General features: G+C 40.9%; 1 protein-coding gene across 4 annotated transcripts in view; it reads left to right on the top strand.

Annotated features, from left to right (window-relative positions):
• LOC117218994 (growth arrest-specific protein 2) overlaps positions 1-25,183 on the top strand; it is a 78,480-nt gene that overhangs the window by 29,118 nt on the left and 24,179 nt on the right. For all 4 annotated transcript variants that reach the window (XM_033467806.2, XM_033467807.2, XM_033467804.2 and 1 more), the window contains exon 2: positions 5,380-5,808. In XM_033467806.2, the coding sequence (XP_033323697.1) occupies positions 5,589-5,808 (220 nt within the window). In that variant the 5' untranslated portion in view covers positions 5,380-5,588. The remainder of the gene's footprint in view (positions 1-5,379; positions 5,809-25,183) is intronic.

The raw sequence follows: 25,183 nt of genomic DNA, 5'->3' as shown, positions 1-25,183 counted from the left end.
CTGGTGATTTTTATTTGCGCGATTTATATCGGATTGGGGGAATAAGTTCGTAGCGTTTCTATTTGAAGGCGATTTTCTTTGTTGTTTTCGTCAAGCTCGCGAGGCACCCAGGCTCCCAATTTTTCGGCAAATCTCATTGAATTAAGATGATTGAGAATCGTTTTGTGATCGCGGTTCATTTTCTCGGTCAATTCACGACTCGTTCGGCGACCATCCTCCTTCAAAAGTGCTTCGAGACGCTCTTCGTCGAATTCGGTAAGTCTTCCGCTGCGGGACGTGTCGTCGACGTCAAAATCGCTATTTTGGAACTTGGCAAACCATTTTCGTGCTGTAGACTCGCCTATGACACCTTCTCCGTATACGTTGCAAATGTCCCGGGCTGTTTTGGCAGCTTTTTCGATGGAAAGCGAAGGAGAGAAGGTGTCGAAAATGTTGCTTTTCACCTCCTGGATATTCCATTTCTAAGCCTCGAAAGTAATGAAAAATTGAATTACTCAAAAAGACGATTAGCACAGTTTTGTAGAGCAGAAAGAGCTCTATCGAATGAATATTATACGCTTTGTCGAACGGCAAAGAATCGTTGTAAAATAAAAAGAAAATATAAAAACGCTACGAGCTTATTCTCCAACCTAATATTGGGTTGGCAACTAAGTCAAACGCAGAACAGTAAAATCACTTAGTATCGTATGATCTATAGCAAGACTCGAATAATCGTATCTCCTCTCCCCAAATTGACCATTTTTCTGCACAATTTGAACGTCAGTTGGGGAGACATTACTGTACATATTGAGCGACAATTGGAGAGAATTCACTGCAATAGATGAACCTAAGAAATTATTGAAAGATAATATTTCTGCATCAAAATCTGTCGAAACGAGATAACCATAATCTTTTGAATCTACTGCACAATTTATTCACGAATTTGTCAACTAAGCAATTGTCAACTTGTCAAATTAGCAATTATTACTATTGGGTTGGCAACTAAGTAATTGCCGATTTCAGTTATAGATGTATCTCACTCCCATTTTTATGATATCCGTAAATGTTATATTATAAAATTATTATTATTATTATTATGTTATTTTTTATTATCCGTGAATGTTAGCAACTGGACAAATTGAATGCAGCGGTCAAGGAAAAGCGACCAGAATTGGTCAGTTGTAAAGGTGTCATTTTCCAGCAGAACAATGCTAGGCCGCACACGTCTTTGTCCACTCGCCAAAAATTGATGGATATTGGTTGGGAATCGATGTTACACCCGCCATATAGCCCTGATCTCGCGCCATCGGATCACCACTTATTTCGATCCCTGGACAACTCCCTTCGTGGTAAAACTTTTAATGACGATGACGCTGTAAAATCTCACTTAACTCGGTTTTCGGCCGAAAAGAATCAGACTTTCTACGAGCGTGGAATTTTCAAGTTGTCAGAGAGATGGCAAGAGGTCATCGAACAAAATGGAAAATACATTACAGATTAAACTTCGTTCCAAGTAAAAAAAATTTTTTATTTAATTGTACAAATCGGCAATTACTTAGTTGCCAACCCAATAGAAAGAATCGACCGCTGTGCATCCGTCGCACGGACAGCCGCGTTTTCCAGCCGTGTCACCTGTTTACCCGCGGATTGCGTTACGTGGGCCAGAGCCAGTGACGACACGATAATGGATCGATGTCGAAGGACACTCGTAGGTTTGCCCGGCGAAGTCACACGAGACGATTACTGGGATTTCATTTCATCGATCTGCAGCGCATTCTTGCATCAGAGACACGACCGACGGTTTTGCGTCACCGGAGAGCCAGCCGCGGCGTCCTCTCCGATCCACCTCGAATACGGAGGATTCATGAAAATCTCGCGAACGTTTTCCCGCCTTTTCCAATGCTTCCTCCTCCGTTCGATCGTCCAGTCCCACGCGACCCGTGCCCCGCAAAAAACCGCGAGGCTTTCGCGGCGAGATCGATGAATGCTAATAACGAGTTTGCCGCGCCGCTTAAGCACAGAGGCGTTCGCGGACTTATGAAAATGCATGCCTTCTCGGAGAACAGCCTCGGTCGGCGTGCCTCGGGGCATTTTAATAAACGGGGAACGCCGCGAATTTCACGTATCCCGGACCCGCGCGAATGCACCGACGGCTTTTCTGCGAACGGCTGGATTACTTAATCAGTTGGTTGGCTTTTTCCGAGCGTTTCCACGATTAAATTTCTTTCACCTAAAATTCGCGTCCCATTAAAAATGAACCGACGACGTGCGCTGATCTAATTTATAATATTCGAACAATCCAATAAAATATGTTTCATAATTACGTTAACACCCGGAAAAGAGAGATTCCTGAGGCAATTTCAAGCAACTTTTTCCTTAGCGAAAATGCAATACGCGGCTCCGTTTACGAGTTATTAAGCAAAAAGCAGTGACCAATGAGAGGCAAGCTCGGCTGCCGCGTGGAGACCGAGTCAACGAGCGGTCGAAGCCGAGTTCCGCTGATTGGCTCAGCCGCCACGCGCCAGCTGATCTCGCCTCTCATTGGTCACTCTTTTTCGTCAATAACTCGTAAACGAAGCCGCGGATCGCATTTTCGCCAAGGAAAAAGTTACTTGAAATCACCTCAAGAATCACACCTTTCCCGGTGTTAACATAATTATGGAACACCCTGTAGAGACACGAGGAAGAGAAGAAGAGAATAGCGCACCGCGGGGGACAAGACAGATCGCGCAAGATCATCGAACGGTACCTGGATCAGTCCGATCAATCCGAGCGCGAAGAAGTCCGAGAGGCTGCAGTCTCATCGTCTCTTCAAGGCTATTATCAAACACCGGGCGACCTCCTATAAACATACTCCCGCAACATAAAACCCATTCATTCCTAAAACGCACTTGAAACGCGCGCCGTTCCCTTGATGCCAGTCAGACGACGCATTAAAAGCACGGTCTTGAGGTCTTCAACCACTCGGTCTCGCGTCCCGTTTATGGCTGCGAATGGAACGGCCAAGATGTCTTACGTCTTCCGGCATCATCGTATCGCTTGATCCCGCGGATAATCATTCTCTTTCGAGAAAGAGAGAGCGAGAGCGCGAGAGAGAAGAGCGCGAGAGAGATGGAGCGAGAGAGAGAGCACGAGAGAGAGAGAGAGAGCGCGAGAGAGAAGAGCGAGAGAGAAGAGCGCGCGAGAGAGAGCGCGAGAGAGATAGAGCGCGTGCGCGAGAGAGAGAGAAAGAGAGCGCGAGAGAGAGAGAGCGCGAAAGAGATAGAGCGCGAGTAAGAGAACGCGAGAGAGAGAGAGAGAGAGAGAGAGAGATCATTCTCTTTCGACTCGCTCGGCTATCAGATCGCGCGTTCGCGAGGGTCTACTTGAAAGCGGAAAAATAATATAAAAGTAAATGGTACTTCTGACGGATGGTAAAGAGCGATCTTTGGTCTTGCTCCTGCGTCGAGGGCGGCCCCCGTTCGTTCTTCAGCTATTACGCGCGTTTACACCGTTTGCGTAACTTTAATTGAATCGCGGCGGAAACCGCACGAATTCCAAGCGCAGTATATGAATCGATCGCCGGACATTCGTTGGTGCTTATTATCTTTAATCGTCGCGTCGGCAGTTTTAATTCGCTTGTTCTTGTCTTGATCTGCACGAGAACGCAGAGACTTTCTCAGCGTTAGCTTTGACGTGGGTTCTTAAATGCAATTTTCGCTTTTGTGCGTTTATGGAATAACATTCGCGCTTAACTCTTTGGAGCATAGGATATCAACAAATAAAATAGACCAATGTTGCACAGAAATTTTATTGCGCTTTAAATTAAACAAAATTGTTATATTTTTATTTACATTAGATTTATGGAACCCGTCAAAATAACAGGTCACTGATTTTTTTAAATTTACGATGATTCAAATCGTGTAAAGATACGTTTATGAGTTATTTATACAATTTATATTTGTTATTTATGGCAAATGTTACGATAACGCTTGTTCAAAATCAGAATGAATCTCTTATTGTTACTTTTATAAACTAGTAGAAAACAGCTGTTTTTTTGTGCTCCGTAAATCTAATGTTAACAAAGGAAGCACATGATATATGAAAACATAAAAAAGTAATAATACATATTTCTCACCATACGTCTCCATAACTGACACGCAAATTGTGCACAAAAATGGATGCACTATAATAGATGAACCTAAGAAATTATTGAAAGATAATATTTCTGCATCATAATCTGTCGAAACGAGATAACTATAATCTTCTAAATTTACTGCACAATTTATTCACGAATTTGTCAACTACCAAATTAGCAATTATTACTAGTTACAGTAATGTCTCCCTAATTGACGCTTAGATTGTCCACAAAAGTGGACAATTTGGGAAGAGGAGATACAATTATTCGAGCCTTGCAGCTCGTTTTTATAGTCGTTGACAATTCGTGACTATAAAAACGAATCGCAAGGATCGAATAATCATATCTCCTGTTCCCAAATTCTCCATGTTGTGGACAATCTGAGCGTCAATTAGAGAGACATTACCGTAATTCGTTTCAATTCGACTCAAATTAATAAAAATGAACAATTTGAGAAGAGGAGATACGATTATTCGAGCCTCGCAGCTCGTTTTTATAGTCGTTGACAATTCGTGCCTATAAAAACGAACCGCAAAGCTCGAACAATCTTATCTCCTCTTCCCAAATTCTCCATTTTGGTGCACAATCTGAGCGTCAATTAGAGAGACATTACCGTAATTCGTTTCAATTCGACTCAAATTAATAAAAATGAACAATTCGGAAAGAGAAAATACGACTATTCGAGCCTTGCAGCTCGTTTTTATAGTCGTTGACAATTCGTGACTATAAAAACGAATCGCAAGGATCGAATAATCATATCTCCTGTTCCCAAATTCTCCATTTTGTGGACAATCTGAGCGTCAATTAGAGAGACATTACCGTAATTCGTTTCAATTCGACTCAAATTAATAAAAATGAACAATTTGAGAAGAGGAGATACGATTATTCGAGCCTTGCAGCTCGTTTTTATAATCTTATCTCCTCTTCCCAAATTCTCCATTTTGGTGCACAATCTGAGCGTCAATTAGGGAGTCATTGCCGTAATTCGATTCAATTCGACTCAAACAGCCCCTCACCGTGCCACATGGGTTCACGTGTGCGCATACAGCTATTGCAATATTTCGAGGTATTTCTACAAAATTGTCCCAGCATGCATTATCCAGCACGCATCAAAAAGATACGAGACATTTCTAATCCCACCCTGCCCCAAAGAGTAAACAGTGTATTACGAGAAATCGGCGTCGCTCGACTCGTCAAAGTACGGCAGGAGAGGGTGTCTGCACATTCGATGACTGCGTTTCGACGAAAGATAACACGATGGTTCTGTCTGTTCTGGTCTCTAGGCTCACGTAATCGCCAGACGCGCTGCACCGCACTGCGTCGCTGGTACTCCACAGTAGTCCGAAAGCCGAGGAATCCGGTGGTGCATCTAAATAGGGAGGACACTGGTGGCTGAAGAGGGACCGAACGCGCCGAACGGGCGAAGACGAACGGGGGGAGACCGGTGCAGGCCACCGGTGCGGGACGCTCTCGAGCCCTTCTTGCCTCCAGGATGTCGTACGCCAACCGATTCCCGGCTTCCCAGCATACTCGGTACCGCAGCAGCTGGGGGCCAACCTCGACGACTGTGTTCAATCGCGCGGACGTGCCGAGGCCCTCGCCGGAAGAGGAAGAGTTCGCCGAGTTTTATCACGAGCGTCTCCACTCGGCCCAGAGCAGACAGTTGCTGCCGCTGCAGGAGGACCTCGCCGATTGGATCAATAAAACGTTGAGTGAGTACACGCTTTAGCACCCCGACATCCACCTAAATAACCGAGGCGAGGACCCGGGCCTCTTCTCGCGTCGTCGCACGGTCGTGCGATCTTGTGGGCGTTTGGGACAAAGGTCATGATTTCTATAGTAATTAATTTTCGACTTGAGTACGTTAATAAATTTTTTTATAGGGAATAGAAAGGTGAATCGATTTGTATATAAATAATATATAGTTATGTTTAAAAAGTTGCAATGATTTTGTTTTTTTGTTGAATGAAAAGGTTGGTTGGGTTATGTTGGGTTAGGTTAAATTATGTTGGCTTAGATTGGCTTAGATTGGCTTAGGTTGGCTTAGGTTGGCTTTGATTGGCCTAGGAGGGGATTATGTTAAGGTTATGTTGACTTAGTTTGGCGTAGGTAGACTTAGGTTGGCGTAGGTAGACTTAGGTTGGCTTAGGTTTGCGTAGATTGGCTTAGGTTGGCTTAGGAGGCTATTATGTTAAGGTTATGTTGACTTAGGTTGGCTTAGGTTGGGGATTATGTTAGGTTATGTTGGCTTAGATTGGTTTAGGTTTGCTTAGGTTGGTCTATTATTATATCTACAGAGAAATTACACGGGACAATTCCGTGGAGTTTATTAAGCTCTATCGTCGAGTGGTTTGATTTTTTATAAAACAGCATCGTTAAAATTACCGATACCATTTATGCAATAAATATTATTAAATGTATGAAAATTGTGTTATATTCAATTCAAAGACGGACAGAATTTTCCGGTAGACCTAATATATTTTGTAAAACTTACTTCATGTTTTCTTCGAAATAAAACCGTGGCACCCAGGGCAAGACGCGCTAAATTTGCGTCGCAGTCAATGGGTTAATTAATACCCTTCGGATCGATCCGAGCAATACGGAGCTGTTCCACGGAATGCATACATACTTTTGACCGATGAGCGAGGCCCGCATTCAGGGCCAGTGATTCAGCTTTCCGGTCGGAATATCCGATAGCCATTAGCCGATAATCAATGATTCCTCTGATCGATGAAGGGAAGCCACGGAAGTTCGGCCCGTGTGCATCGCATAACGCCGCCGATGCGAACGCAACGCCTGTCCGCCTATCTCGCCGATCCATCGCCGAAGCTCCGCACCTGGACGCGCGGCGAATTTCTCCCGCGATTTTTACGCAATCCCCTAATACAACTTCTTCCGCGGGTGGAAAGCGCGGATCTGAATATTCATGCCCGCCACGGTCCGGCCATCGATTTTCGCGCGAACGAAAGTTGCGCCGGTGACGCAACGATAATTCGGAGAAGAGTTCGTTTCGCGCCCGAAGCTTCCGGATCCCGTTCCTCTTTCTTTCTTTCTTTCTTCTTTTTCGAGCGTGTGAGTAAGTCGGTAACTCGCGAGTTGTGATAAGTTGTTGTGTATAATATAAATAATTATAATATTATAGACACTATAGATATTATAAATATATTGTATAATATAAATAATTATAATATTATAGATACTGTTGATATATTATAGGTACGATTGTACAATATAAATAATTATAATATTATATCATAGATACTATTATATGAGAAGCAATGTCGATGAGAAGTAATTATAATATTACAGACACTATAGATATAATCGGCACGACGCGCCACTATAGTGGCTCACTCTAGTAGCTCACTAGCTCTCCGTTTGAATTAAATAATCATCTTCCTATGCATTGTTTCACATTTCTTTTGTCTTCACATCGATTCACAACAGTGTCCTCGGGTCATTTAGAGCAACTTTTTCCTTTACAAAAATTTTCTCCGAAGCACCGTTAACGAGTTATTAACGAAAAACAGTGACCAATGAGAGGCGAGCTCAGCTGAGAGGCGAGACCGCTCGACCGCTGGCGCCGTTGGCTCGGCCGCCTCGCGCCAGCTGAGCTGGGATTCGACCGCCCGACCGCTGGCGCTGTTGGCTCGGCCGCCTAGCGCCAGCTGAGCTCGCCTCTCATTGGTCACTGTTTTTCGTTAATAACTCGTTAACGGTGCCTCGCAGAACATTTTTGTAAAGGAAGAAGTTGCTTCAAATGACCTCAGGAACCCGCCATTTCCGGATTGCGAGACATTTTTGGGACACCCTGTATAGTTGGAATATACAGTATTAGACTCTGAACAGTACATATGAGAATCTGCCGTCCAGGGAAATAGTCTCGCGCAGAATTCGCTCGTACCTAAAAGATTAATCGGACGATGATCGCAGCACGCACGGGATGTGGCCAGGGCTGCGTTCGCGCGGGGTCTCGTGCGAGCACAAAAGGCTCGCATCTGGCACCACGTGGGAAAGGACATTCGTAACATTTGGCCTTTCGTTTCGTCGCGTTTTCGGCTGCCTGTCGCGCGAGCACGCGCGAAGGAATCGCACGGTAACATCGGGATCGTGGCCGGCTCGCGAACGGAATTTCAGACGCGGCGCTCCGATTTCATTCGCTAATTCCAGCCGCGCGTTACGTAATCCGATTGTCTCTCTTTTTTGCTTCGAGTAATCGAATTTTTCGGAGATACTATGTACATTTTGCTTATAGTAGCTATTAAATTATATTATAATAGCTATTATATTATATTATAATTAGCTATTAAGTATATAATTAGCTATATATATTTAATAAATTTGTTTATATTAATATCTTAGTCTTGAAGTTAAAACAGCTTCGAGTGCAAAGGGTTAATATGAGATGCGGTGAGCGCGATCTGTCATTTCAACCGATCCGGAGCACAGCAGACAGAAGAAAGTTGTTCAGAATATTAATTAGATCTTTGGAATGCGACAGAGCTCCGAATAAAGTAACGATATAGTAAATACAATATCCGTCGATATGCTGTAAAGATATTTATGTCTGACTAAACTAAACTGTGTTTGCGATTTCTTAATGTACAATCGCAACTTTTCGACCAATCGTTTATCCGATCCATCGATCTCCCTCAGCTTCATTTTTAAACGAACGAGGCGAGGGTGTCCTCGATTTATTACGTACGGCCGAGCATCAATTTTCTATTTCCGGATAATTTTCTCTCCGAGGAAAACACGTTACAAGCATCTAAGCTACTAAATGATCTGTAACTTCGTTATTTCCGCGAACTCGACCGCATAATTCTCAGCTCACATTTTTTCGAAACGCTGTACTTTCGTTTTATTAAACGGTCGAAAGACTCGAGACTCGGCTCCGCTTCCGACGAACGCGCGAACGTTTGGCGCGGCCGAAGCAGATCGCGAACAAAGAAAATCATTGTAATCGGATCGAGCGAATTTTGCCGAATCTCTGTGCTCGATGCGAGCTCGTTCGGAGCTCTTAAGATTTCTTGTACGAATTTCGAAGATATTGGGTTGGCAAGTAAGTAATTGCCGATTTGTTCAATGAAATAAAAATTTCTTTTTACTTGGAACGAAGTATAATCTGTAATGTATTTTCCATTTTGTTCGACGACCTTTTGCCATCTCTCCGACAACTTGAAAATTCCACGCTCGTAGAAAGTCTGATCCTTTTCGGCCGAAAACTGAGTTAAGTGAGATTTTACAGCGTCATCGTCATTAAAAGTTTTACCACGAAGGGAGCTGTCCAGGGATCGAAATAAGTGGTGATCCGATGGCGCGAGATCAGGGCTATATGGTGGGTGTAACATCGATTCCCAAGCAATATCCATCAATTTTTGCCGAGTGGACAAAGACGTGTGCGGCCTAGCATTGTCCTGCTGGAAAATGACACCTTTACGATCGACCAATTCTGGTCGCTTTTCCTTGACCGCTGCATTCAATTTGTCCAGTTGCCAACATTCACGGACAATAAAAAATAACATAATAATAATAATAATAATAATTTTATAATATAACATTTACGGATATGATAAAAATGCGAGTGAGAGACATCTATAACTGAAATCGGCAATTACTTAGTTGCCAATCCAATAATTTCGAGGAGGAAATCGTGACCGGCGACGTTGCGCGTCGCATTTTGAAACGGGGGTGGAACGAGGGTAAAATCAGTTGCGGAAGTTTCTTCGTGACACTGACGAACAACCTTGGTTTGAGGGTAAATACTTTCTCGGTAATTTTTACGATCGATTGATGCAGATACAGTAATTTCACCCTAATTCGCACACAGATTGCCCATAAAAATGAACAATTTGGGAAGAGGAGATGCGATTGTTCGCACCATGCGGCTCGTTTTCATAGTTGTGGATAATCGGTAACTGTAAAAGCGAGTCGCAAGGTTATTTTATTTATATTGTTGTATTTTATTTTTTTATTTATGTTATTATATTATAATTATTTATGTTATATGATCGTATCTATGATATCTATAGTATCTGTAATATTCTAATTCTTTATATTATAGAATCGTATCTATAATATATTATTTATTTATAATATTATAATTAGATAATATATTATAGACATTACAGATATTATAGATACGATTTTATAATATAAATAATTATAATATTATAGGTACGATTGTACAATATAAATAATTATAATATTATATCATAGATACGATTATATGAGAAGTAATGTCGATGAGAAGTAATTATAATATTACAGACGCTATTACGTCTTACGATTATATAATACAAATAATTATAATATTATAGACACTATATATATATGATAGATGCAATTGTATAACATAAGTAATTGTAATATTATAAATAGATAATATTATTATAGACCCTGTAGATATTATAGATAATAATTATAATATTGTCGATATTTATATTATACAATCGTACCTCTAACATCTACAGTATCTATAACATTATAATATTATAATGTTACATAATATTATACAGGGTGTCCCACAATTATTTTAACAGCCGAAAATGAGGGGTAGCTGAGGTCATTTGAAGTAACTTTTTCCTTTGCGAAAATGCAATCCGCGGCTTCGTTTGCGAGTTATTAACGAAAAACACTGGCCAATGAGACGAATTGGCGCGAACCATATGGTTATCGATCGGCCGAGCGGCACGTGCGTTTACCGCTGAGTTTGACAGTTGAAGGAGGGACTGTGTGCGGCGTGCGAATCAATGAACAAGTCACGGAGCATGAACTTTTGATATTTTTTTTTACCACGTGACAGTGATAATTTCAAGAAAAACGCTATTCATCCTTATTTCAGAATGTCTGAAGAATGTTTACTAAATTTTCGGTCCCGAAATAATATGTAGTTTAACCGTGACAACCGTTTTAATTTTCTCACGTGTACCGTATGAAATTTGTATGCGATATGTACAGTGAAGATTAACAATAAGCAACCCAGTCGAAGTACATAAATGATATTTGAATTTAAATAATTCCGTGTCCGAACAGAATTCAACGAACGATGCGCAAAGCTAATTTAATAAATAATAATCGCGTTAAAGGACATAAGGGATATGTTTGTTAGAGAAATATGAAGAATATTATCAATAAGAAACTCATCCATTTAGTTGTAAATCCACTTCATGCACGGAAATGTGTGCAGGAGGATAGTGCATGGACCTCGTACAATGTATGATGAACTGCACAGCTGATCTCTATCCGAGAGCGACGAACAGAAGGATATCTCCGGGCAAGCAATTTCAACGTTTACTTTCACTGCATTATCACTAAACACTGATCACTTATCAATAATATTTATGGACCAACTTTCCTGGGTTAATATGTATGGCCCTGAAAAGAGCCGATTGTTTTATGCGACGCGTTCGAAGTTCATATCGTTAAGAAAACATACCGCGTTGACGGGATGAACTGCGGAAGACTAGCACGATGGCTGACAATGTTCGCGTTCGATGGGAAACAGTTGAAATTCGCTCGTAGGAAAACGAAACAATGTCGGCCATCGTGCCAGTCTTCTGCAGTTCGTCTCGACAACGTGGTACATACGTGTCGTTAACAGTGAGAACTTCGAACGCGTCGCATAAAAATATTTGCTCTTTTCAGAGCTGTACATATTAACAAAGGGAAGTTCGTCCATAAATATTATTGATAAGTGATCAGTGTTTAGTGATAATGCAGTGAAAGTAAACGTTGAAATTGCCTGTCCGGAGACATCCTTCTGTTCGTTGCCGTCGGATACATGAAGTGGATTTTACAACTAAATGGGTGAGTTTCTTATTGATAATATTCTTCATATTTCTCTAACAAACATATCCCTTATGTCCTTTAACGCGATTATTATTTATTAAATTAGCTTTGCGCATCGTTCGTTGAATTCTGTTCGGACACGGAATTATTTAAATTCAAATATCATTTATGTACTTCGACTGGGTTGCTTATTGTTAATCTTCACTGTACATATCGCATACAAATTTCATACGGTACACGTGAGAAAATTAAAACGGTTGTCACGGTTAAACTACATATTATTTCGGGACCGAAAATTTAGTAAACATTCTTCAGACATTCTGAAATAAGGATGAATAGCGTTTTTCTTGAAATTATCACTGTCACATGGTAAAAAAAATATCAAAAGTTCATGCTCCATGACTTGTTCATTGATTCGGACGCCGCACACAGACCCTCCTTCAACTGTCAAACTCAGCGGTAAACGCACGTGCCGCTCGGCCGATCGATAACCATATGGTTCGCGCCAATTCGTCTCATTGGCCAGTGTTTTTCGTTAATAACTTGCAAACGAAGCCGCGGATTGCATTTTCGCAAAGGAAAAAGTTACTTCAAATGACCTCAGCTACCCCTCATTTTCGGCTGTTAAAATAATTGTGGGACACCCTGTATATAATATTACACAATCGTATCTCTTCTTCCCAAATCGTCCATTTTTCGTGCACAATCCGAGCGTCAGTTAGGGAGGATTCACTATTATACTTCCGTCGCGTACGTTTTCTCCAGGTGGCACAGGCTGGTCGAACAAAAGCTCGAACCGATCGATGGGACTAATCTCTGCCTTCTCCTCAATTTCATAAAGCAGATTGCCTTCGCGAACGTCGATGCCCGATATTCCGGATTCACGATACGTTCGCGAATTTCAAAGCCGGTGAAAGTTTTCCCCGATTAGACTGGATCTCTCGCGAATAACCGTGGCACGTTCCTAGAAGCATCGCGCCGAGAAATGGATTGGAAGAACCTGAAAAGTTTCCTTTTTTTTCCCCTCTCCGGTTCCGCTCGAGATAACGCGGGGGTTGGGTTCGACCAGTTACGAATCGCTCGTTTGTTCGATCGCGCTTCACCTACTTCTTCGCTCGGAATCGTCGTCGCCGCTTCCGATTTCTCCGGCCGTTTTTCGTGTCCCGTCAACGTTTTTACGACACCGGCGATTTCCATGCGAACTCCGCGGTGTTTCATCGGGATCGCGAGAAATCGATCCGTTTCGAATAGTTTTGGTCGCCGAACGTGCCGCAAATAGCTCGGTCGATGGGAAGAACTCCGACGAGAATCGGGCGAAGACGAGTATACTCGTCGGACGCGAAACAAGCGTCGCCGTTAAAATATTTGGATCGAGAAGACGGTTTTATTTTATGAGATTGACTGTTTTGTTGCTAATGTTTACTTATTCGCTTAATATTAACGTACACTATATACGCGATAAACGAAAAACGCAGGAAAAATCGAATACTTACGAAATAATAATAATAATAATAATAGTAATAATAACAACAATAATAATAATAGTAATAATAATAATAATAATGGTAATAGTAATAATAACAACAATAATAATAATAGTAATAATAATAATAATAATAGTAATAGTAATAATAACAATAATAATAATAGTAATAATAACAACAATAATAATAATAGTAATGGCACTTTGCACGTCGAACACTAATATTACTATAAATAATTATTCTACTAAAGAACTATTCATATAATTATACTTGTTTTATTATTATTATTATTTATTAATTATTATTTATTATTATTATTTATTTATTATTATTTTTTATTATTATTTATGATATTGTGCAAATTTTTCGAGTTGATATTCGGCACTTATTGCGTTAAATAGTCGCTGCTTTTTACGCGCGACGAGTATACTCGTGACGCAAAGTACTGCCACTTCTCCGCGACGAGTATACTCGTCAAACGCAGCTAACTTTTTAATTAAAACTTTTTGGACCTTATGCGTGCGCAACAAGGTATATAGACTGGATTTACTATATTTTTGTCTATTCTTTGAGCGTAGTTACACCGATTTAGGCATTGTTGCATTCTGCATTGTTCCCCGGTCCTTCGATGTTCGAATTCCAAATCCGAGTCCAAATCCGTCTCGAAGACAACTCTAATGGCAAACGATTTACTGTTACGGAACAATAAAGTGAAATCTAGCACTGTAACCAAGTAACTGTTCTATTATCCGAACAGTCATGTTGCTCTACTTAGCACGAGCAATCGAGGTTCCACCGTGTCCGCGGATCTACGATAAAGATTTTTGCAGAAGTTTTTAATCAATTATTAAATACTCGAGTCCGCGGATACAACCATTATTATTATTTATTTACGGGACGAAGAATCCCTTTGGAAATTATGCGAAAAAGATTACGTATGAATCGTAGGAGTCAAGAAGACGATCCACCTGATACAAATTCTATTTAAGCTATTATAATTAACAAGTTGAATATATATCTTGAATATTATACAGGGTGGTCCACGCAACTTGTGCACCTTTTGTTACTTCCAAAATATTGGTCGCACGAAAAAATGTTGTATACAAAAGATGCATGGTTCGAAGAGACACATTATGTAGTACATCTATTTTTTTTACAGATGGAGGCGTTTCGGAGATTCGATGGTCGACTTTGTTTTTTTATATAGATTACTATATCTTTCACTTCAAAATATGAAAGACTATCGAATTCTACGTGAAAAAGTATTGACCTTTACAAGACCTAAACCTAATAGCTAACGAGTAATTTCACTTCATTTCTTGAAAATTTTCTTCGCGTAATATCAAGTTCGAGATTAAAGCGATATAAACAAAATTAAATTACTCGTTAACTATTAGATTTAGAGCTAATAAAGGTCGATACTTTTTCACGCAGAATTCGATATTCTTCCATATTCTGATGCAAAAAGTACAGTAACCTACTTAAAAAAACGAAGTTGACCTTCGAATCTCCGAAACGTCTTCACCTATAAAAAAAATAAATGCGCTACATAATGCTCCCTTTCAAACCATGCATCTTTCGTATACGAAACTTCTTCGTGCGACGCGTATCTTGAAAGTTATAAGATGTTGTATATGAGTTGCGCGGTCCACCCTGTACCTTGCTGTTCGGCAATGTTCGTTTCCCGTGCAGGAAACGAGCAGCAAACGGAGAGAAATAAAGCGGCTACCGGTAAATAATAAAGTCGGCTACCGATGCATCAACATAGATCGCGCAAAAGTGACGTAGACTTTTTATGGCGTCATTCTGCCGTCGTCGCTCGACACAACTTAACTCGGCCACATTCAAGTGTGTCAACGTTTTTGGCAGTAGCGGCGAACTTTTTGTTCGGAAGATTGAGTCGGAAGATTGATTTTCCGCGGCGACTTCTTTCCGTAGAAAGAACGATGTTTATCTCAATCCCCGCGCAGCGTGTGACCGCCTTTCCGAACTAGTACTTGCCTAATACGGCGCCAACGCGAGCCGCCGCCGCCGCCGCCGCCGCGTAAAACCGAACGAGAACCGCTCCGGTATACGTGTGTATCGAGCGTCGAAGGAGGTTTTGTAAAGTAAATTGCATCGTTTCCTACCGAAGAATATAGGATTGCAGCGTCGCCGGCGCGCGGCGGAAAGGAGGTTGACCGCACCAGGTTTCAAAATCGCGGTAGAGTAATAAATACAGTAATGTCTCTCTAATTGACGCCCAGATTGCGCGCAAAAATGGACAATTTGGGAAGAGGAGATACGATTGTATAATAGAAATAATTATAATATTATAGGTAGATAATATATTGTAGATATATTTTATAGATTATTATATTATATTATTATTATTATTTATTTTTTATATATTATATATATATCATATTATAGATAATATATATATATATAATAATAATATATATAATAATATATATAATAATAATAATAATATATATAATAATAATAATAATATATATAAATATTTATATTATACATATTATTATTATTATTATTATATATATATATATATATATATATATATATAATATAAATATTTATATATATTATTATTATTATTATTATTAATTATATATATATATACATGCATAAATAATATAAACGTAAAATTAATAATAATAAAATAATAATAAAATTATAAATATAAATATAAAAATAAGTATCTATTTATATATAATACAAATAATATAACTAAGATTGTATAATATAAATAGAAAAACAAAATATTATAATATAAATAAAATAACCTTGCGGCTCGCGTTTTTATACTTATATAAATCCATTTTTGTGCGCAATCAGAGCACAAATCAGACAGAAATGACTATCTTACAGCGTGCGCATATATGTTAGCCTTTCGTAAAGCTTGTAACCCGCGTGCCCAAGGGCCTTTCGTTTCCCTTGCTACTACTAATGCTACTAACGTTCTCACCACTCACTAATGTCTCTCTAATTGACACCCAATTGACCACAAAAATGGACAATTTCGGAAGAGGAGATACGATTATTCGAGCCTTGCGATTTATTTTTATAGTTATAAATTGTCCACAATTATAAAAATGAGCCGCAAGGCTCGAATAATCGTATCTTCTCTTCCCGAATTATCCATTTTAGTGGACAATCCGAGCGTCAGTAAGGGAGACATTACTGTATCTGGTAATCTGAAAACGTTGTACGCGATTCGGAACCGCTGTATACAAGATGTTCCAAAAATGTCTCGCAATCTGGAAATGGTGGATTCCTTAGGTTATTTGAAGTAACTTTCTCCTTAGCAAAAATGCAAACCGCGGCTTCGTTTACGAGTTATTAATGAAAAACGCCAACCAATAAGAAGCGAGCTCTGCTGACGCGATGCGGCCGAGCCAATGAGCGGAGCTGGACTTCGACCGCTCGACCGCTGGCGCCGTTGGCTCGGCCGCCTCGCGCTAGCAGATCTCGCCTCTCATTGGTCACTGATTTTCGTTGATAACTCGTAAACGAAGCCGCGGTTTGCATTTTCGCTAAGGAGAAAGTTGCTTCGAATGATCTCGGGAACCCTCCATTTCCGGATTACGAGACATTTTTTAGACATCCTGTATATTTTTGTTTGAACGACACCGACTGCCCGGGATTTCGCAAACGGATGTCGGCCGACGATGCGAGAAACTCGCGAATCGAGAAGTTCGCCCGGCGTGATTCATCGGCGTCCATTAAAACGGGGCGATAAAGATGAAGTTCTCGGGGTGACGGTATCGACGGGATCGAAATCGATTTGTTTCGTTCCGCGCGTCGATTTAATCTACAGCGGCCGGCGTGCCGACGTTGTTATCGATGGCGAGGTGCAGGTTGTCCCGCCGCGAAATGTCTCGTAACGTTGCCATATATTTTGGTGAACGGAGAGCGCGCGCGGTTTCGCGCGACCTCGAAGAATCCAGCCGCGAGATCTGGACCACCGTGGAAGATTGCGACACGAGGCGGTCTCTCCCGGGTAAAAAACGACTGATACGCGGATCAGCCGGCGCGGCGGCACCGTGTCGTGTCGTCTCGCGGGATGCGACCAGAACGATTTCAATTCGGTTTAAATCGCCCGGCGACTCGTTCGCGGCCGCTTATTCCCAAGGAAATCCGCTGCTTTCTCTTAACGTACTCTTCCCGAAATACTTAATATTGTGACCTTTGACCTCTTAGCTGTGAACGACGAATATAATTCGATATAATAATATAATAATAATAATAATACACTATAATATAATATAATATGCTATAATATAATATACTATAATATAATATAATATGCTATAATATAATATACTATAATATACTATAATATAATATACTATAATATACTATAATATAATATAATATACTATAATATACTATAATATACTATAATATACTATAATATAATATAATATAATATAATATAATATAATATAATATAATATAATATAATATAATATAATATAATATAATATACTATAATATAATATAATATAATATAACATAACATAATATAATAATAATAATAATAATAATAATAATAATAATAATATAGATTTATGGATCAGATTTATCGAAAGAATTTATCAATTATAAGAACAATACGATTGTTTTTATCTAAACTCCGTGCCATTTTTCTTGTAACTTATGTTCGCGAGTTAAGAAATTTATTCGACCGATTCCAGCGAGAAAGTCAATACAATTTGAACGATTTAAAAAATAACAAATATGGAACCGGGTCGTTCCGACCGCCACAAGTAGGTTCAGTGTCAACGAAATATTCTCATATTTTCTAGTAGCAGTTTGACTGCATAAGAAGAAGCATTGTGCTATCAAACTGTGCTAAAACTGGGCAGCGTGTTCGGCTTAGTATCGGTTATATCGTTGAAATTCCTGTTACAGAAGCGGGAAATCTATGCCTGAGCGCGCTGAAGCATGATTTATTATCGGCGGCTCTGATTTTATATTCATACTTTTTTAGCACAGTAGACCGAGACTTTCCGTTCTTCGAACGAACATTTTACTTAGCGAATCGAATCACGTTTCGACGAATGTACAATGTGTCGCCCCAGTTTCATCATCGTTTGTTGTTTCGCAAATAGATGCTGTTGTTATTGGTGCACGAAAATCCGGTTCACGAGAAAGCCAGACAGAAAAGTCCGCGTGATCCAAGACGAGATGATTTATCATAGTGCTGTGAGTTCGGAAAAAGTACATTCAGCAAATCATCCAAAGTATTTTCATGAATACTAGTCCTACGATCGTTGAGAATAAATTAAAATGCATTTCACGTTCCACGCTGACTCCGTGTAGCACGAACATTATGAACTGCTGCTGCTAATTGACTCGGAAACGGGTTTTCAAATCTCCGATCTCGATCCGATATTCTAGGATGTTTACGTTTAAATCAACTTTTTGTTAGACTCGATTACTTTTAATACCGAACGGATTAGTAGTTTGAAAGCGCTTCAATCTTTTCAACGTGGAATAACTGTTACTGTCCAACGAGAACTTCTTCCTGTTTTTTGGGAAGGTTAAATTTTCCTGTTTATGCAGGAAAATATCGGAATATAGTAAATTGATGCTTAGTAGATACGATTGTATAACATAAATAATTATAATATTATAGGAAAAGACAGAGAGAGAGAGAGAGAGAGAGAGAGAGAGAGTGAGAGCGCGAGAGAGAATAGCACGAAAGAGAGAGTGCGAAAGAGATAGCGCGAGTAAGAGAGAGCGAGAGAGATAGAGTGCGAATAAGAGAGCGCGAAAGAGATAGCGTGGGAGAGATAAAGCGCGAGTAAGAGAGCGCGAGAGAGATAAAGCGCGCGAGTAAGAGAGCGCGAGAGAGATATAGCGCAAGTAAGAGAGCACGAGAGAGATAGAGCGCGAGAGAGATAGAGCGCTAGAGAGAGAGAGAGAGAGAGAGAGAGAGAGGGCGAGTAAGAGAGAGATAGAGCGCTAGAGAGAGAGAGCGCAAGAGAGAAAGAGAGAGAGAGAGAGAGAGCGCGAAAGCCAGAGAGAGAGAGAGAGACCAAAACTCAGATCATCCGAAACAACGCAAAAATTCCATAAAATTTATAACTTTTCGAAACATCGAATTAAAAAGTCCAAAGATCACCATTACACACGAACCAAATACAAAAATTTCAACAGTTTCATTCAAGCCGCGGTCAATTAACCCCCGAACCCCATCGTGCTCGGTAATTTAGCGCATCAGTCGAAGAAGAGAAGAAATGCTCGGAGAGAAAGGAAAAGGCGAGCGGTGCTAGAGAACATCCGGAGGAGGGGGAGGAGAGGAAACGCCACGTGTCTAAGCCCGTAATGAGTCGAAGAAGCGGCATGATACGGAGGTTGATCGGACGCGTCTAATTATATCGCGCGCCGCAATATCACGGTGACACGCCACTCTCCGGTGTAAGCTTCTTCAAAGCCAGAACGGACGGAGATAGGTCGGCAGCCTTTGCAGACCGTTTCACGTGCGAGCATGTCGTCGCTCGTGTAGCAACTATTCTCGTTCGCGGGTGTACGATTGAAGCGTGTGCACCCACACTCGGCCGCGGCACGGAACCGAAGCACGGAACGCTTGAAATGCGCCGTGCACCGGTCAGCACTCTTGTCGGCATTCGATCGAGAAGCGGGGGAGGAACGAGGGAGAATTTAATGCGGGGATGAGGCGACAGACGTACACGAGGGGGGATGGAGGGGGAGGTGGAGGGGTGTTTGCACGAGACACCGTATGCGGAAAAATAATCGGAACGCGGCGCCGCGGCGGGCACAGAAGTTGCGCTGTTTCTCAACCAAGCGAATGTACAGGGTGTCTGAAAATTTTCTCGTAATCCGGAAAAGGAGGGTTCCCGAGATCATTCGAAGCAACTTTCTCCTTGGCGAAAATGCAAACCGCGGCTTCGTTTACGAGTTATTGACGAAAATCGGTGACCAATGAGAGGCGAGATCCACTGGCGCGAGACGGCCGAGCCAATCAGCGGAGCTGGGCTTCGCGCGCTCGTTGACTCGGCCGCCTCGCGTCAGCAGAGCTCGCTTCTTATTGGTCGGAGTTTTTCATTAATAACTCGTAAACGAAGCAGCGGTTTGCATTTTCGCTAAGGAGGAAGTTGCTTCAAATAGCCTAAGGAATCCACCATTTCCGGATTGCGAGACATTTTTGGGAAATATAACACAACTTTCATACATTTAATAATATTTATCGTAGAATATACTTTCCATCGTTACTTATGACTTCTCTTGCCAGCGTGATGGCAACTTGTGAATGCCATTTTTAAAAAATGATTTATTTTTAGAGGCGAAGAACTCGACTAGTGCTTGGTTCACATCAGCTTCAGTTTTGAATTTTTTTTCCTGTGAAAAGTTTTGCAAAGAGAGAAACAAGTGATAATCGGAGGGTGCTAGGTCTGGGGAGTATGGTGGATGCGACAGAACTTCCCAGCCTAGCTCTGCGATTTTCCGACGAGTCGCCAAAGCAGCATGTGGTCCGGCATTATCATTGGTAGCCATGTTTTCACGATCGCGTCTCGCTTAATAACGACACGAGACATCTTTGTTTCAGTTTATTTAGGAGAGTACATGTGCGTAAATGCAATGATAAAGAGAGATAGTCGTATATGTCTCAAATCAACATGTGCATATGGATTGAAACTTGAAGCGACACTGTCGGACAGAACTTTCCGGTAGACCTAATATATCGAATGTATGTATATCCGAAGTCTATACGGGATTCGATTCGTTTAATTATCGACGTTCCGGCTGAGCATGCAAATCGATGGAAATTTCTCTCGGACGCCACGCTGCGTCCCGGATTTTCCGGATGATGTTCCAGCGATTCAACTTCTGGTTCCGCTGGTTTGTTTGCCTGATTATATGGCCGGATAACAAGTCCGCAGCCCGTAGTCCCGATGCTCGTTGTGTTCGAGCCGAGGCCGGGCAGGCGCGCTTGTAGATCGCCGCATTAAGATCTACGGCGCTTGTAAAGCCGCGGAAAGAGGTTACCGGCGATATGTAGTAGTTATATGTATTCAAAACGCGTCCCGCATACCGAGGCGACCGCGCCGATTAATTTCTGTCTTCGGGAATCAAGGATTCCTCCTACGTTGGCCGATCGACCGATTTGTATGTCGTCCGCGCGTATGATCCCGCGGCTCGGATTATTCCGAGATTGTGCTACATACCGGAATATTGCCGAAATGAACGGTGAATCGGCGACGGCGATTGCTTCGCGACCGTTCATTCGACCGGTTAGCTGCGCGTTTGACGAGGATACTCGTCGCGGAGGAGTGCCGGTATTTTGTGTCACGACGAGTATATTCGTCATGCAGAAGTGGTAGAATTTTGTGTCACGACGAGTATATTCGTTATTGAGAAGTGACAGTATTTTTTGTCACGACGAGTATATTCGTCATGGAGAAGTGACAGCATTTGTGTCGTGACGTTTTGTGCATTTATGGCAGAAGATTAAATGCAGAACTGCGAAGACATTTGGAGATTTTAAGAAAGAAAATGACATTACTGTTAATATATTAAAAGTATTGGAAGAAGAAATAAATTTTGATCCAACTTTTGTTTCTTATAATTAATACGGAAAATTTTGACTACGAACGGAGGAAAAAATGTATCGAGAACCTTTCAAAAGCTGAATTTCAAGTGCCATTGGACGTACTGTAATTTAAATTACAATTTTAATTATAATAATTATAAATATTAAATACTGTAATTTCTCCCTAATTGGCGCTGACATTGCGCACAAAAATGGACAATTTGGGAAGAGGAGATACGATTATTCGAGCCTTGCGGTTTATTTTTATATTCATAATTTGTCCACAATTGTAAAAACGAGCCGCAAGGCTCGAATAACAGTGTCTCCCCTTCTCGAATTATCCAATTTAGTGGACAATCTGGGCGTCAATTAGAGAGACATTACTGTATTTATTACTTTATTTATAGATATAAATTTATAGTTATAAATTGTCCACGATTATAAAAACGAGTCGCGAGGCTCGAATAATCGTATCTCCTCTTCCCGAATTATCCATTTTAGTGGACAATCTGAGCGTCAGTATGGGAGACATTACTATACTCCGCAATGTTCTGTAATTTAGCATGAGAGATTTCCTTAGAAAAAAAAAAGAAAAAAAGAAAAAGAAAAATTTAGTTTCGCATAAAGACCCGCGACCCATACGATGATTCCAAACGTGTGAACAATCATGTTAAAGCTGTTCGCATGAACGGAGGAGGCCCCGGTGTTGCACACGCGTAAATATTAGCAGATCGAGCCAGGACGACGTTGAATAGAATTTTTTAAGGACGCGTTGAAGCGAGTAGGCCAAGGTCAGCTAGAGAACATCATCGTGGAAACGTAGAATCGTCATCCCACGCGCGCGCGCGCGTTCAGCGCGCCGGCCAGAGATTTAGCGCGGCGGATCGCCGAAATTCCAGGCAAATTGTTGGCACGATGCGCGAACGGCCGGGACCTTTCGACCCACACCCTGTGTCTCCCGCAGTCGCAATGGGTCTGACTCAACCGGAAGTCGGCCGGGCACCCCTCTTCCTTCGTGCCACTTCTTCTCCCCCTTGGTCGTGGTGTACCTGAGGCCGCATTACGCATAATGGGCGTACGCCTTCCTAATGCACGCTTGCGCGTGTGCGAACGTGAGCGCGAGCGCGAGCGCGCTTCGGATCGCGCGGATCGCCGCGTCCCGACGCGTCGCGTACTTTCGTCGAAGCGATTCGCGAGCGGATCGCTTGTTTGGCACGGGCCATGGGCGAGCAGCGAGCCGTGAACCGGCCAGACGGTTCAGCAATTTATCGTCGAGCCCTTCGATGAGCCCGAATCTCGTGGAAAGCCGTTTAACGCCGGTCTTTGAGCGCATCGAAACGAGACGGAAATTGATACCCGGAGCGGAAATTAAAAGGTCGATCTTTTTTCTCTTTTTTCTTTTCATCGGCCGCTTGCCAGCGGGAATCGTCGGCGCTAATTAGTCGCTAATATAGTAATATATATTATTTTTTATATATTTATTAGTAATAGTAATATATATTGTTTTTTATATATTTATTAGTAATAGTAATTAGTATCTTATATTTATTAGTAATAGTAATTAGTATTTTATAATTATTAGTAATAGTAATTAGTATTTTATATTTATTAGTAATAGTAATTACTATTTTATATTTATTAGTAATAGTAATTAGAATTTTATATTTATTAGTAATAGTAATTACTATTTTATATTTATTAGTAATAGTAATTAGTATTTTATATTTATTAGTAATATATAATAAAAGCGCAAGCGCGCTTTAGCTTTATGCTAATTTCTATGCACAGGAGAAAATGAGGAGAAAAGTCGGGGTTTCGTGTATTTTTTTTCCGGCTGTCGAAGATCGAAGTCTATACGACGATTGCTTTCTGTAAACTTTGTTTACAGAACGTCGTCTTTTCCCTGAACTTCTGTCGGAACGACTGTCGGAGCTCGGCGGAATTAATGCTAGATTTAGGGAATCCGTCGAAATCTCATTAATTTCTTAATTCACGATTATTCGTACCGTAAAGATACATTTACGAGTTATTCGTTCGATTTCTATGTTACCTACGGCAAATGTTACAATAACACTTGTTCAAAATCAGAATAAATGTCTTATTGGACCTTTCATAAACTAATATAAAACAGCTGTTTCGATCGCAAGGTAAAAGTTATATTGCAGCAAATAATATAACAATTGGGTTTACGAAAAATGATTTCTCGAGTCATTGGAGTAACGTTGCGGTTGAAAAATGGACAAGCTGTGTTCAACACAAATTTTGACAATTCGACTACAATATTGACATAATATTTAATGTAAATATTAATATGTTAATATAATATATTAATATTAATGTAAATATAATTATCAATTATAATATTTAATGTAAATATTAATATAATTATTAATTATGATATTTAATGTAAATTCTGTCAGTTCAAACACAGAACAGAATCCATGCGATATACGTAACCAATACATAAATTAGAAGATATATAAATAAATAAATACATAAATAATAAGAAGAAATATAGTTCGTTATACCCTAATTTATACTTTCACTCGCCTCCTCTATTTAGACAGATTTAATCAAGTTCCAGCCTCAAAATCAGACGAAGTATTGATTCGCATTTTCACGACAAAAAAAACGATCTGCCCTGCAATCATTTGCACAACCTGCATCATCTCCTCTGGCTCGCGCTATCATAAACATTCAGCAAACAATATTAAAACCGCACGCGCGCAGCAAGCGACTTAGAATGCCATGTCCCGCCCGCTAACACCGTTTCCAGCGAGGAAAGGCCCGCGATCACTCTTTTCGAGGATCGGGCGATTTCAACGACGGACGATGACAGGTGAAACTATCCGCCCGAAGAGAAGATAAATCTCCGCCACGGAGATAAACATCGTACGCAGAGGCAGCGGAACGTTAAAAGAGGTCCGCCCAGTAACTCACGCGACTGTCCTTCGCCGCGGTGGAATAGCAGAGCCCGTGTGTGGCCTGTGGTACACGATGAAATTAAAATTGTCGGGCCGAGTCATGTTTTATGGTAACAAGCAATCGCGGTGATATATCGCGCTCGAATTAATGCGCCGATCGAACAATGCCAAGGACGACGGATCGGAGATGCTGGAAAAGGATCGGACCGTACTAAAGAGGTCGAGCGAGTATTAAAATCGAAGGGTAGCGTATCAAGGATGTATGAAGGAAATGCGGGTCACGGTGTACGATGGCTATCGATACACGGGAGAATGTGGAGGAATC

The sequence above is a fragment of the Megalopta genalis genome, chromosome 4, assembly GCF_051020955.1.
Source record: "Megalopta genalis isolate 19385.01 chromosome 4, iyMegGena1_principal, whole genome shotgun sequence".
In the NCBI taxonomy this organism is placed as follows: Eukaryota; Metazoa; Arthropoda; class Insecta; order Hymenoptera; family Halictidae; genus Megalopta; species Megalopta genalis.
The sequence above is the reverse complement of the archived record's forward strand: the minus strand, read 5'-3'. Positions and strand labels throughout refer to the sequence as shown.